We start from the raw sequence: 16039 nt of genomic DNA on the forward strand, positions 1-16039 counted from the left end.
GGAGGTTTGATAATTTATTTATGATGAATGACGTTGATGACGTCCTTGACTTTTAATGCAGTTGAACCATGCCTTCTCTTGGAATTTACTAAAAGATTGCAGTTCCTACAATGAGTTTGAACTAGGGATAGGAGTCTATAACATGGAGTCACTCTTAGTTGTTCATTGGTTACGAGATTCCCCAGGTTTATGCTCGAAAGGGCTTCCAGTCATTCGTGGCCTGTGATTTTAGAGGATGTCCTCGAGGGATGAAGAGGAAGATAAATCTGTAAAAGATTTTAATATTAGGGATAAGATGTTCTATGGTTGACTATTGCGGAAGAAGGTATATCATGAGGGAACCTAATGAGAGCTTGATCTAGTAGGATATCGGAAATATAAAGCTAGATTTAGTAAATTTTGTTAAACGGAGATATAGAGAAAATGTACAGGGAATGGAGGGAAATTAAGTCGATGCCCCCCATTTTTGGAGGCAATTGGGCTAATAAAGATTTAAAAAGTGTTTCCAAAATCTTTATGAAACTTTAAGTAAAAATGAAGAGAATCTGAATAAATGTAGAATTTTGGGTATATATAGGCAATTACGAATGATATAAAGGCTCTGGTGAGCTGGCATTATATTTAAAAAAAATTTCCATGTTGTTGATATTGTTAAAACTTTGGATAATGAAGACTCAAATTGGGGGAGTGGGGGGGGGGTTGATAGGAATGATCCTAATAGGGTAAGGTTTTTGATGTCTAACCCTGTAACTCTATATTATTATCAAGGAAACAAATTTCCGTTTTGGGCTTGTTAAGAGTGAGTTCTATGTTTTTTTAAATTTGATTTGAGGAAGTTTATATGAATAGATTCTTAGATAGTTCCATCATCGAGATACCATATGTTGAGGTCCAAGTAAAATTTGGATATAATGTCATGGGTAAAGTCATGAATGCCATGGAAGAATAGGAGTGAACCAAGTGTAATCACCCTGCTGGATACTTTCTCCGGAGTCTATGATATGTGGACTGAGTAGAAGGAAAATTTTAATGCCATAACATGTTTGTAAGAATTTTGAATAAGTTGTAAATTTTTCATAAAAAATATTTAAAGATCATTAGATATACTGTTGAAAACATTTGTGAAAATGAAATAAATAAATCTCATATCAACTAAGCATATGTTTTTTCTTAAAATTCCATTATTAGAAAGAGTGTGAAAATATGAGTAAAGGTCAATGTAACTCAATATCTACGATTATATTTTTAGATTTATATTACTAAATAGAAATAAAAACCACTATATCATACATTACTAAATGGAAATACAAACCATTACAACATATATTATTAAATAAGCATATAAACTACATGTCATATATAACTGAAAGGAAATACGAACCACTATATCTAACAAATCTCTCTAATCCAAGCCCTATCCTCTAACATTCATTTAAAATTGATAGCAAGTTTAAAAATATCGATATTTCTTGCATATATGTTCTTACATTGGGATAAGGAATATACGAAGATTCGTAATATTGCAATTTGGAATCATTTATTGAGGGTTACTTATAAATTGGGAAAATCGACTTCACCGGAAATGTATTCCAGAATATATAGAGTATATACCATATAAATTTTTTAAAATAAATTTAGGCTAAATTTAAGAAGTTTCAAAAATCAATTATTTTTTTAGCTACCCGCGATCAGCTGGCAAAAATATTTTTAGAACCCCAGGCTCGGATCAAAAGGCCATCTCGAACTTGGAATATTTATTTTTCCCGCATTTTTTTAATATTATTCATTGAATTTAAAATATTCAGCAAATAACTTTAAAATATTATCTTTAGGAATTGATTCCAAATCGTCTAAAACAAAAATCGCTAAAAATTGTCTGGCTTATATATATATCTCCTAGAAAAATTTTTAAGGTAAATTTTAAAAATTAATATTAATAGATGCTAATGGAGTAAACACATGTATTTAAATTTAAAATTTTTTTTAAAAAAATGACTAAAATGGAGAAAATATCATCCAAAATCTTTCATTTTTACAATTGTGATTATGAAATCATGAAGGAGAATAATAGGAAGAAAATTTAACATTAATAATATTCGTAACTGGAATAAAATAATAGGATAATTTCCTCAAAAATTTTAAATGCCCGATTTTAATATTCTCTTCGGGTCAGAAGAGAAGAGAAGAGAAGAGAAGAGAAGAGAAGAGAAGAGAAGAGAAGAGAAGAGAAGAGAAGAGAAGAGAAGATGTCAATAAAGAAATTATTACATTCGTTTTACGAAAATATTTTATTGATACAATGAAAAATTAATTATTTTGCTCTTTTTTCATGAATAATATTATATTCAAGAATACCTATAAAATTGTATAATATCCTTCTTCGGAGCTTAATAATGTTTTCAATTTTCTTTGTATATTTGAAACAATTATGGGATCAAATTTTTTTTTATCTCGGATTGATTATTGGTATTAGAAAGAAGGGGGTCCAATGCAGATCTCTAATTAGAACTCTGACATCTAAGTCAAAATCATAACCTCTGAAAGCATTTACAAATTTAAAAATGCTGACATACAGCAAATATGTATCCGGATAGAGTATCGATTACTTTGCAATATATATTTTAATTCTTTTTGTTTTGTATATCAAAATTGTTATTTGATTTTAGATGGTGTTATAACCTAATGATAAAAATTTACGATAAAATTTTTGTTTTATTACAACAAATAATAGAAAATCGTTCTAATCTAAATAAATTAATCGGAGAAGTCAAATGTAATCATTAATCACGTAATCAGATTTTATGAGACCATAACAGAAATTCTAAAATATATAATCCAAGGTCACATCATTTGTTATTGTTGTTGAGTTTCTTGATTCTTCTAATAACTATACTATCCAGATAAGATATATTTTTATTCATATATATATATATACGTTATATAAGAATTTTAATCTTAAAAAAAAATTTTTCATTTTACTAATAAATTTATATTTAAAAACTTAAAAAAAAAATTAACAATGCTTAAGAATATCTCGTTAATTCTATTATGTACTCTCTTGATTGGTAAGTTTAATTTATTGATATAGTAATAATAAAAAAAAAGTATTATATTATTTCTATAAAAAAATAATAATAAAAATATTGTACCTTTTTTTTAAAATAAGATAATTAAAACATTTTTACTATTATTTATTTTGCTATTATAATAATAATATATATGTCGCATGGGGATTCGGAATCTCTTGGCATACTAAAAGCGATATCTGGATTTTAAAAATCTGCTCTTACAGGTTGTATTTCAGCATGTATAGAGAGAGTATTCAAAGCCAAACTGTAAATTTCTAACAATTTTGCCATAAACTTTAGAACTACTTCTAAGTCATATTAATTTTTATATGAATTTTTCATATTAAATTTTTTTAAAAATTACTAAAATGTCTGTGACTGAAATTGGCTGAAATTTTTTAGGGTAAATTCCCTACACTTGCTAAAATGCATTTCCGTTTAATCGGATTTTAAAATTTTTTAAATAGCCCTCGGTGAATAATTGGATTCCGAATTCTCATACGATATATATAATTTTTTGTAATTTTAGAAAAATTTTATCTAAAAATAAGTTACAATATAAACCGTTATCAAAATAAAATATGTTTTTAAAAAAAAAACAAATTAGAATATATAATAAATTATACGAAAAAAAATATATATATACATAAAGAATTATATATAAAAAAAAATTAAAAATGAACCTTTTTTTAAAAAAAATAGAAACATGTCATCCTAGAGAAGAGTGTAAGCTTAGGGAAATTTCTGAGAAATCTAAAGACGAAGGTAGAGTCCTTCGCTGAGAGACCCTGTAATCTATCTTCTTTTTTTTTGCCTATGGTTTTAATTATAAATTAAAGGCCTATTTTCCGAACATTGCTAAGGTATTGGTGACTTTTTGTATGAAGACTGTGTTTACGTGTTTATTTTTTAAAAGACTTCTGTCATTTCGATCGCCGAACACGAGAAGTTTTGTCCTTAGCTAAATCGATGCAACTATAGTCCCAGGTCAGTTGGAAACCGCTTTTTCTGAGGATAAGGGATATACCTTCAGGCATAGGGCGTTTATATGAAAGGCTCACTGTAAGAGTGGATAAAGATATAAGGGCAGCTAAAAGAAATTTGTTTATGGATTTTTGGTGTGTACGATATCCGCGATTAAACTTGCAGTTCGATAGACTGACCAGATCTACCCAAAGGAGGGTACAACTGTAATAAAGCCCAAGCAAAGAGGTATGGCTATGCGTAGTTGTTCACCAGCCATGAGGAGGCCGAGATTGGAACTGGGAATGGCTTTTAACCATTCATAGCCAGTGATTACCTTATCTTTATCTTTATATATTTTTTATATATCTGTTGAATTATATAAACATTTAACAATCTATGATTTTATTTTTAATTTATAATAAATATCAATTTTTTTTATCCTTCTCACAACAATAAAAGATTAAATAATTAATAAAAAAAAAATAGCATTTAAAAATATTTAAAAAAAACAAAAGGGACAACAAAAATAAAAATATAATCATTTATTTCAGAGCACCTAGAACGATGGCATAATTAGGCCATGACTTCAAGCAATATATGGCTGCCTGATGTCAGAGCCATATCCGGGATTTTCCTATAGGCAAGATAAACTATCAGGAAAGTTTTTCTGCCATAAATTTTATGAGGTCTTTTAGGCCCACTTTATTGTAAATCATTTAGCTATGTTATATTTGTAAATAATTTTGGAATTATTAATTTTTATAATTATTTCTCTTTCAAATTATTGTTTCTAAGTCTTAAATTTTATACATTATTTTACGGTATCGAGGTGCGTTGGGGGGGGGGGGGGGTGTGTAGGGGAAACATATTTATTAATTTAAAAACGAATTTCCGATGGGGTAAAAAATAATTCTCATTTTCCCACCCTATGGCTAAGCCTACCTGATATAAAATCCTTCCTTTAGCCGCCCTAACCCCACTAATATATAATATAATTTTTCCTACAGTTTTTTATTATAGAAAGACCAAAAATTCCTTTTCATAATTTTCGCGCCCTTATGCCAATGGGAAACCATCTGCCTAAGATGTGAAGGTTTTTATGATCACTGGAAATAGCTCGGTGGACTTGATATAGGAATATTTGGTTTTATTACTCAGATTTTTAACGATAATAGAGTTTAACTTGCTATTTCGGGTAATATTGTAAAACGGCTCTAAAGATGACTAAGTCAATATTTTATTCATATAAATATTATACAAGCCTGAAGATTTTTCTCATAGATAGAACATTTATTATTGAAATCTCCAAGCTTAGGCAATATTTTTCTGGCTAAAATATTGAATTAGCCGCATATAAAAAGAGGGTTATTTAACAACACTAATGTTGGGAATGGCGTTTCTGAGATACCTAGAGTCCAAATGAGTGTATACACAAACGGTAGGGGTATCAACATGGCAACCGAGGAGGATGGGGATGATTCACAGCTATTCTTACCAGACTTGGAAGTTAGAATTGATAGGGTTGAGTTATTACTTAAATGTTCACTCGATTAAGTCTAACCAATAGAGGGAGAAAATAAGGAAACATTTGAGTCTTTTTATAGGAATGTTAAGGGTTTGCGCTTAGTCAATATAATTTAGAAAATCCTAAATCAGAAACACTTGTAAATGCGGGAAAGCATCAACAGTCAGCTAAATATATATATTTTCCAACATCTAATATACAGGATACTAGCTAGCGGGACTATTAATTAATGAATTCTTTTTTTTAAAAAATTAAATGTTTAAATGTTCCCATATCTCATGTTATTTTTCCTTATTCTTCTTACGTTTTTCCCCAAATTGTTTCTCACCGAAAATTATACATCTAAGTTATATGATCCATTCGACAAAATTATACCTATATACAATAAATAATATTCCCCTATAAACAGTGAAAGATTTAATTATATATTTCCTGCATCTATTTATTTAGCAGTTACAATTGGTGAAGCGATAGAGAACACTTGTGAATTCGGTAAATATGGAACTAATTGTTCTGCAGGTTTTAATAAAGGAATAATATATTATAATAGATATAAACAGCTTTTTTAGGTCTAGTTTATAGAAACCGCGGAATTCGCGCTACATCGTTTCTCCGTTCAGCTATTTAGATTATAAAATCAAATAAATTTGAGCTACGCGATAAGATGAACTGACGTGATTATTAGCTCTTATCATTTAGAGCTACTCCCCACGTCGCTCAAGCTTAACCGCGATTACTATAGCCAGACCTTAGTATTTTAGGAGTCTGTTATTTGTATCTTTAATTTTGTTTGTTTTTATGTTTATGAATAATATTTAATTTAATTATATTATGTTATTTATGGAAAAAAAAATAGGTTGCGATTGTAACCAAAATAGATCAGCCGGAAATTGCTCTTACTTCGGGAATTGTTATTGTCTCGATGGTTACTGGGGCAACAAATGCCAAAGAAGTAAATCCTTAACTATTCACGCAACACGCAACAATTTATAGATTATAAAGCCGATTAAATAAATAACACCCTAGAATGTTATAAAGATAATATACAAATAAAATCACCCTTTTTTTTTGAATAGCAGATTTGGCTTAAAAAAAATAACAAACTTTAACTGATATGAATCTAGTTATCTCTAATCCTAAAACTAATTTCCTCTTACAGGTATAAAACTTGGAAAAGGAGGTAGTGTTAGGTTGGTGTTACCTAGAGTGAGCGGTTAGTGGCGGCTAACCTCAAAAATTTTAAAGATACTGTATCGAGTCACGGAAAATAAAACCGCCTAGTGACCTCTTACCCGGGATTAGGGTTAAACCCGCGGTTTCTGGATTATTTTGTATCGTAAAATAAAATTTTGTTTTTGCTTGTTAAATTACTCTTACGATGCCATTTATTGGGTGTAAAAATAAGTATATGTTTAAACTCAAAAAATGTTATTCATACTATAAGGATGCGATAGTAACTGTCCTTTGAAGTGCAATCGTGTAGGTCACTGCATATGTGAAGATTTTATGTATGGACAAGATTGTGACAGAGGTATGATGTTAAATTATTAATATATTATAAAAAACCTCAGTTTATGTAAAATCGTATGTTACATTACCCTGTAAAAGTAGTAAGATCGTTGTTTTGTAACATGTTACTCTTTTCGGTATCTATAAAATATTATTTTTTAAGTATTAAATAAATTACCTGAGCACGCATTATACTGTTATTGTAAGTGTATCCAGAACGGTTAAATTATAATGATGAAGGCTGCATTCGTAGGGGGATCCGATTCAACGCTATTTAACAGCTGATTGATTTTAAAAATCTATCAGCTGAGATCAATTATTTTTTAAATAATATTAATTTTATCTTTAATTCTATGCATGATAATAACTTAAGAAATATTGGTTTTAATAAAGAAAAATTGAAACCGTTTTAAAAATCGTTCAGCTAAAGCGTGTCGGATCGGATTGCGGCCGAATATCTTTAATTGTTATTCTAATTTATTCTATTTTCTAAAAGTATTATTTTCCAATAACAATTCTAATTTTTTAATCCTTCTGATGCGGCTCTATCAGCTGTCCGGAACCATGATATTAAACTATTTTCTAAATTCTTCACAGGTTAACCCATCATTCCCAACTCTCTATAAACAAATGGCAGGTGCCAATGAAATTTAATTATTATCGAATTTTTTATTCTGTATATTTTTTACTTGATAGATCATTATTTATGCATGAAATTTAATTTAAATATTTTGTAATATAAATTAAATGAAAAATAAACATATCCCTACTATAAACCTAAAACGCTTTAATTTAATTTTTAATTATCTTTTTATTAATAAGTCTGCCCATGTGATCGCAATGTTTCGTCTGGCTGTAATATCCTTGGTAGATGTCTATGCAAAATTATCCCTGCCAATGAAACTCGAAGTATCTAATATAATATATATAGTTGGGGTTTTACATACAGAGCCGTAACTACAACCCCCCCCCACCCCCGAGGTTATTAATGATTCAACACCCCTCTCCTAAAAATGTTTATATTAGATGATTAATATTTTGAACTGCTTTATCCTTCGGAGTGGGAGCGAGGCTCAGGGAGTAAGGTGCAAATAATATGTGGGAGGGGAGTAAATCTGGGTGTGTTGCCTCCTGTTTTTTTATCACTCATAGGGACTCTGACAGGTTGTAATAAGTGAAAAGGCAAATTGTCTTCTTATTATTGTTTTTAAATTAAAATATATATTTAACTATTATAAAAATACATACCTTATCCCTTGGCTCGGTTTTGTCTTTTTTATAGCTATAACTTCGTATAAATATCTCTAAAGCTTTTGGTCCTAAATGCCTTTTTACGATGTTATTGTACCATAAACCCACATATGTTTATATTGATATTATTGTATTATACGAATTTCCCACCCGTGTTTGATAGGAATGGGAATGAGGCCAGGTCATCCTAAAAAATTATATTCCTATAACACCCCCCCCCTCTCCCATTCACATTGGAATTTTGTCCAATAGGATTTATGCTCTCTTCGCAAATAATTATAAATATGATATAAATTAGACTTAATATTAGCTAACATATATAAATTTTAAATTATATAACCTAATTGAGGAAATCCCATTTTATAAATAAACTAGCCAATTACATATTAGGATTAATGGAAAAATCTCGTCAGACTATTCGCCAAACCACGGCCAATATTTTTTGACCACATGCTTAAACAACTATCAAATATTTGCTAAACAACAACCAAATTTTTATTAAAATGCAATAAGGTTCTTTTTCAAATAAAAGCCATAATCACGTGGTTGTTTTTGTTATTCCATATGTTATACCCCGTAGCCCACAAAAGGTGGCTTTATAAAAATATGGTACTTTGCTGGATGAGAACCCAGAACTATGCGATTGGATATGATACACACACCCTCTCCCTTCCCCCTAGGACACAAACGATATTTGAAATCAAACAAATAAAAGGATTTAAATTTTATGCAAAAAAATATAAAAACCAATCTTGTTTGACGGGATTTAATACTACTCTATTAGAATATCACAGAATGGATTGCTTGCAATACTCCATTTTTAAAAATTATTATGCCCCTCCCTTAGTTCCTCTTTTTATATACATATAAATAATTAATTCTTTTTTTCTTTCTTTCTTTCTTTATTTATTTATTTACTTTCTTTCTTTCTTTCTTTCTTTCTTTCTTTCTTTCTTTCTTTCTTTCTTTCTTTCTTTCTTTCTTTCTTTCTTTCTTTCTTTCTTTCTTTCTTTCTTTCTTTCTTTCTTTCTTTCTTTCTTTCTTTCTTTCTTTCTTTCTTTCTTTCTTTCTTTCTTTCTTACTTTACTTTCTTTCTTTCTTATGCCCATCACTCTTTTTCATCAATATATTTAACATATTTTTTGTTTTAATAGTAGCACTAGCTATACAAGTACTGTATTAAAATTTACTGACAAGAGATACTGATATGTTGGCGATGTTCATTATTACATTGGAATTGAAAGCGTTTTACCTAGAAAACACTCCATAGATGGGTAAAAATCCTCTCTCACCCCCCCCCCCCCCACTTCCTAAATAAAAATAGGAAAATGATATAGAACACCTAAATGTTGCAGCAAAATATCATGCACCACACATTGGTGAAATATAATGCCAGAAACCAGATTACAAAAATTTTCAAGTAAAGGAATTAGGTTCAAAGGATTAATTAATATTCGGATTTTTAATTGTTTAAATTTTATATGGGGATCGTAGCGGAAAAATTATTTAGGACTTTCAGCCTCACGAGATCCTTGCCTGCTTTATCACTCATTGGTTGGTTGTAGTGCCATTAAACGGTTCATTTTGAGCCGATTTTTAAAAAACGGCTGACTCAATATTCTATTAAGAAAAATATGCCGCCAAGTCTTAAGATTTTGCTCATAGTGGCACAAAGGTTTGATAGACAATATTTTTCTGGCTGAAATATTGAATTAGCCGTTCATAAAATTCGGCTCAAATTGAGCCGTTTAACAACACTAGTTGGTTGTAAAAGAATTAAAGTATATATCGACCAAACTAAAAAAATCTTTTAATACCTTTCTGGCATTTTTTTAAAATATATTTACATGTTTCATTAATAGATGGTAGTTTATGTTCCGACAATGAATTTTGCGATGAACATGGCGAATGTCAATGCAAAGATTGGAAATATGGGCCTCAATGTGATCGAGGTTTTTTAATTTTTGCCAATTATATAAGAGTTAGGGTCCCTAGAAAGTCTTGAACTTATAGTGAAATCCCCTAAACTTAAGTTCATTTATAATGGCGCGTTTGAATTCCCGATAAATCTGATTATTCCAAAAATCATTATGAAGCGTATGCAGAGTATCTATTCCTCGAATATCTGACAATTTTTGTCAAGAAAACTTTGGGGAGAACCCGTAATTTATATTTAGCGATCTGAGAATAGGCCCGTCCCAAACGGGTAACGGGCCGGTCTTTATTTTTTTTTAAAAAAATAAGGTTCGGGTTCGGCCGGGCCTAATATTTTTTTAAAAAATTGGGCTGGGTCAGGTCAGGCCTTGGAAATTTTTTTTAAATATATCTAAATTCATCAATTTTATGTAATTTTTTGTGTAAAATAAAAATATTCGATTTTATTCATATAAACTAGAACTACATATGACATATATCGTTTATTTCGAGTAATTATATAAAATAAAACTAATTTCTATATTTAAATAAATTCGGGCCTCCTGAGCGGTTAAATTTTTTAAAAAAAAATTGGAGTTCGGGCCGGGTCGGGCTTGAAAAATTAAACCCGATGCTGCTATATATACTTCTGAAATACGACACCAGTAAAAATAAGTATTTTTGATATAATTTTTTTCTCAATTCGCTAAATTCCGAGTCGACGAAAACATGTACTCCTGGCTAAATCATGCTAAAATATAATCTATAATCCATTAATTTTTATTTATCAACAACTCTTAAAAAAAATTATACATTAACGAAAATAGAATCAACTTGCAATAGGAATAATTCGATTTCAGCGTACATCACAGGAACTTGTGACTGTAAAGAGGGTTACTATGGCGATAATTGTGAATCAGGTAATATTTCTTTCCCATAAAATATCTTATAATTTATAAAATATAGAATGTCAAAAATACGATTATTTTTTTTCTAGGTCCTAACCACGGTCCGGTCTTTATAGAATAAAATCGGTTTTTAGGTTCCTACCCGCGATAAACCAACCCCTTACATTCTATAATTAGTGTATTTTAAAACGGCTAACTCAATATATTCGAGATTCAATATATGTCTAGTAGTGATCTGCATTGGGCCTAATTTTTCAAGCCCGGCCCGGTTTTAAAAAAGTTTTGCCGGCCCGGCCCGAACCCGAAATATTTTTTAAAATAATTTACCGACCCGGCCCGGCCCGAATTTATATTAAATATATAAATTAATTTTTACAATTACTCGAAATAAAAGATATATGTTATGTGTCGTTTAGTTTTAATAAATAAAATCGAATATTTTTATCTTACATAAAAAAATTCAATTATAAAATTGATAAATTTAGATGGTACGGGCCGGGCTCTGCTTCGCAGATCTCTAATGTCTAGACCTTCGTTCCTTTTTATGAACAAAGTCTTCAGACTTGCGTAACTATTTTTTTGGATAAAATATGGAGTTAGCTATCTATAATTTTTTTAGGAGGTTAAAAAAAAATAGAGATACTTTCTTTTAAAATAAGCTAGAGACGCCAACGTTTATAATATATATATTTTAATAATTTTTTTTTAAAACAAAAAAACTTTATCCAAAGAATGTCCCACCGATTGTCAAAATTCGTTCTGGCACAATAGCTGCGATCATAATGGGACATGCAATTGTAGGCCAAACTATTATGGGTCGAAATGCGAAAACGGTAATAAAAAAAAATGAAATAAAAATAATTTTAACTACTTAATTTTTATATATATAAATACTATATATATATTTATAAATATAAATTTAGAGTGCAACTGTACAGGTAATAGGTACTGTGATTCTAGAGGAAGAGGCATACATCCCGATTGGTATTACTTACCTAATTTAGATTTAAGTATGATGGACTAAAAATTAAATTAAATATAAGATTTGCTTTTGAAGTTAAATCTTTCAAAAGATTTTGTATGAATTTAAGTATATAAATTTTAATAATATTATATATATATATATTTTTTTAAATTATATTAAATCTTATTTAATATTTATTATTTTTAAATATAAATTTTATATTTATTTAAGTTATATGCCCATATGAAAATAAAATGAATTTGGCATTCAAATCATTATAATTTTAATAATATTTTTTTTAAAAAAAGCGTTAAATATCAAAATGTAACTTTAAAATTATCTAAAAAACAGATACAGATACAATCTAAAAAAAAGTATTTAGATATAGATACAGTTACTTTTTAAAAGAAAGTTTCTAGATACAAATACCACATCTTTAACAACTCGGGTGTTTTCTAGTAAACGGAAAATATTCTAGATTTACTTCAGTTCTCTAGATGAATGGGGTGGGTTAGTTCGGGAGTCACTTATATTCAGATTCTAACTATTTTCACCTTCTATATAATTATTTTGAGTCAATTACTGAGGTGGTTAATGGGTGCACTTTCATGGAAAGCGGTGTAAGAGTAAGAAGATGAGGAGGGAGGGAATAATTTTTTTTTCTTTTTCATTTAAATGAGATTTACTCACTTGTAATGAATCATTTATTGATTTAAAATATATAACCATATTTATATTTGTTTATAGGAATATCACGTGAATGATAATCATATTTATATTTGTTTATAGTAATATCACGTGAATGATAACCATATACGTGAATGATAACCATATTTATATTTGTTTATAGTAATATCACGTGAATGATAACCATATTTTTATTTGTTTATAGGAATATCACGTGAATGATAACCATATTTATATTTGTTTATAGTAATATCACGTGAATGATAACCATATTTTTATTTGTTTATAGGAATATCACGTGAATGATATCCATATTTATATTTGTTTATAGGAATATCACGTGAATGATAACCATATTTATTATTGTTTATAGGAATATCACGTGAATGATAACCATATTTATATTTGTTTATAGGAATATCACGTGAATGAAGAGAAGCATAGTGATAAGAAAAAAAATCTTAATAAATAATATGAATCAAAATATTCTGGGAAATTTATCATTTTCATGATCATAATTATATATATGTTAAAATTTACCATATTCTTATTATAATATTTTATATTGGCACAAAAAAAAAGGGAGAATTTTGAATAGAATTAAAAAAAATTAGCAGCCATTCATATTCGAAATTTGATTTAATCAAAATGAATATACACTGACAAATGATAACTTATCCTCAAAAAATTGAAAACGAATGCATCATATACTTTTCAGAGGATAAGGTTCAGAATGTGGACAATCCTACTACGACTGGTGTCAGGTTAGAGTTTGGTTAAAAAAAATAAAAATAAGTGCTATAAATGCAAAAACAAGGCATTATTACTAAGAGGATCATCTTTATCGAAGTTATAATATCTCTATGTCGTTCATGTCCGTTATATGTTAAAATGCGAATTTATATTAATTAATAGTTATCATTAATTGACCTAAATATAAAAAATAATGATGAATTATGGATCTCCAACATAATCAATAAAAATTTGAGATCATGAAGACAAAAATATTTTTAAAAATTTTGTTTTAACTTATATAAGAACCAAAGTCAATGCTTTAATTTAGAAAAAAAAATGATTAAGAAATAATAATCCTAAGGCTGAATCTGGGTTGGAAAAATGATGCCCTAAGAAAAGGCGATATTGTGAGATAAATTATTTCATAGAATGAGGGCACGTAAACTGAGGATAAATCCGTATTGGAACTTGTATTTGTAATTACCACGAAGGTAAATATCTCAGCTTTCTAAAAAGAATATTATATTATTTAGGCTAGAGAATACTTAGATTAAACTTTAATAGCTGCTACCAGTCACAGCTGAAATCGAAATGTTTGCATTGCTTACCGATATATTTTTGTGATGAAATATTTTTTTTTTAAACAAGAGGACATGTCTTTGAGGATAAAGGTAGGGTGAGAGGATTTAAGTTGTGAGCAAGGAATATATTCAACACTCACATACTTAGGGTAAGTTCCTATTGGGCATCGCCAGATTATATGTTATATTTAATGGACACCTTTATCAAACCGTTATTTATACTGTCATATAAGTCTTTAAATATATTATTTTTTTTAGCATAAAGCACATATCTACAGTAGGACGGAGTTTTTATTTTCTATCCTTTGGGCCTTCTAAACTTAATAAATGAAGAGAGAATGAGCCAGATGTTCATATTTGGAAGTTTTTTTTTATGGAAAAATAAAATTAGGTGTAGTAAACAACATTTATTCATTATTGCAAATACTTCTTAGAAATTTAGTTTTGAATTTTTAAAATTAGTATTTAGTATGGGTCTCATCAAAATTTTGAAGTCATAAAAGTGTCAACAATATCTAACCCTCGTTTTTATAATAAGAGAGGAAGGAAGGGAGTTTCATTTTTTTAGCCTATAAATAGAGCTAATATTAGCTTATTGTTTTATTTACACGCATGCGCATCGATAAAAAATTAGCATTTTTAGGCGCCTATTTTGTGCATTTTTTTTTAAATGCCTCTTCGAAGACTTAGTCCTAGAAGTAAATTAGGTTCGCTTCAATGATTGACATAATTTTTTTTATCTGTAACTCAAACTTTATTTCGAAGGAAATCTATACAAAACGCAAATTAACGCGATATTATGACCTACTAAGCCATAAGTTTTTAAAAGATTTTTTCTTTTTTGAAATTATTACTTAGAAGACTCAAATAGTTGATAGATAAATCCTTTAATAATTCTTTAAAAATCATCCCCAAAATAAAAAAAAGAGATTTTTTAAAATAAAGAGAGTAGTAAATATATTTATACCATAATAGAAATAGAAATAAATTAAAAAATTTGAGTAAAATTTAAGGTAGAGAGGTGAATATACCATTTTTACAATAACAAATATCTAATTAAATATAGCAGATTTAAGCAATTTTAGTATAGTTCTAATCATTATTAAAAAACTTTAGAAAAAACACATCCATAATCAAGAGTTCATATACATAACTCTTATTAACAAACCAATGTTTAGCTAAGAATTTTTTTTTTAAATTTAAAATTTAAATTTTTATCTTTTTTCTTATTTTTTTATGTTTAAATATTAAAGGCTATTTTATAAAAAAATTATCAAAAATGTTAAAGAATATCTTGTTAACTCTACTAAGTGCATTCTTAATGGGTAAGATTAATTAATTATATTTTATATTTAAATCTATAGAAATTATTTTTAATAATAATAGTATAGTAAAAACCTCTATTACACTTAAATTTACCCAAAATTGCATACTAAACCCCCCCCCCCCCCCAAGTTTAAATTTATAATTTTCAACCCGATTAATGATTTTTTCACAATTAATTTTAACCCTTTTAATTAATTTATTAGCCATTTATAGTTGGTATGTGTGTTATAGAAATTAAATTAGAGAACTAATTGTTTGGTAGGATATACATGATATTATTGTATAAATTCTAATAATAACTAAGTTTAATAAAAAAAAAAATTTTGAAATATTCGAATTGTATATTTATAGCTCCTATTTCCCAAATGTCTTAAAATGAATGAATTATTATGTTTTGCTGATATTAAATTGTCCATATTAATGTTCCATAGATTATAAATGCAGATACCCCAATGTACATGTCATTATTGATAATATGTGTTTCCGCGATTATATATTGAAATGTATCGGAGATATTATATTCGAAATCATCATAAGGGGAGAAGATTCGATAAATTCCCTGAACGTCTTCAAGGCGTCCCGATACAATTCAAAGGAGCGATTCG

The 16039-nt window shown here is 28.4% G+C and overlaps 1 protein-coding gene across 3 annotated transcripts; it reads left to right on the forward strand.

Moving 5' to 3' along the window:
• The first annotated feature begins 2969 nt into the window (after positions 1-2969).
• On the forward strand, positions 2970-13335 carry LOC135925593 (multiple epidermal growth factor-like domains protein 10). Of its 3 annotated transcripts, XM_065461003.1 has the most exons (10): positions 2970-3065; positions 6010-6078; positions 6416-6511; positions 7004-7090; positions 7891-7977; positions 10182-10271; positions 11061-11153; positions 11873-11974; positions 12065-12151; positions 13208-13334. In XM_065461003.1, exons 1-10 carry the CDS (start codon positions 3020-3022, stop codon positions 13222-13224), a joined length of 774 nt encoding a protein of 257 aa, XP_065317075.1. In that variant the 5' UTR covers positions 2970-3019; the 3' UTR covers positions 13225-13334. The 3 variants fall into 3 exon arrangements, with proteins under 3 accessions (XP_065317075.1, XP_065317076.1, XP_065317077.1); XM_065461004.1 differs by lacking the exon at positions 11061-11153 and having other exon boundaries at positions 13208-13335; XM_065461005.1 differs by lacking the exon at positions 13208-13334 and having other exon boundaries at positions 11873-11938; positions 12065-12157.
• Positions 13336-16039: the final 2704 nt, after the last annotated feature.

Source organism: Gordionus sp. m RMFG-2023, chromosome 2, assembly GCF_954871325.1.
Source record: "Gordionus sp. m RMFG-2023 chromosome 2, tfGorSpeb1-WG-v2, whole genome shotgun sequence".
Taxonomy (NCBI): domain Eukaryota; kingdom Metazoa; phylum Nematomorpha; class Gordioida; order Chordodea; family Parachordodidae; genus Gordionus; species Gordionus sp. m RMFG-2023.

Bases quoted from the DNA above. Each gene is read 5' to 3' on its own strand.
- LOC135925593 (XM_065461003.1), top strand. From the start codon at position 3,020: ATGCTTAAGAATATCTCGTTAATTCTATTATGTACTCTCTTGATTG. The intron at 6,512-7,003 runs GTAAATCCTTAA...TCATACTATAAG, and splicing joins GGGCAACAAATGCCAAAGAA to GATGCGATAGTAACTGTCCT. The intron at 7,091-7,890 runs GTATGATGTTAA...TTTATTAATAAG, and splicing joins TGGACAAGATTGTGACAGAG to TCTGCCCATGTGATCGCAAT.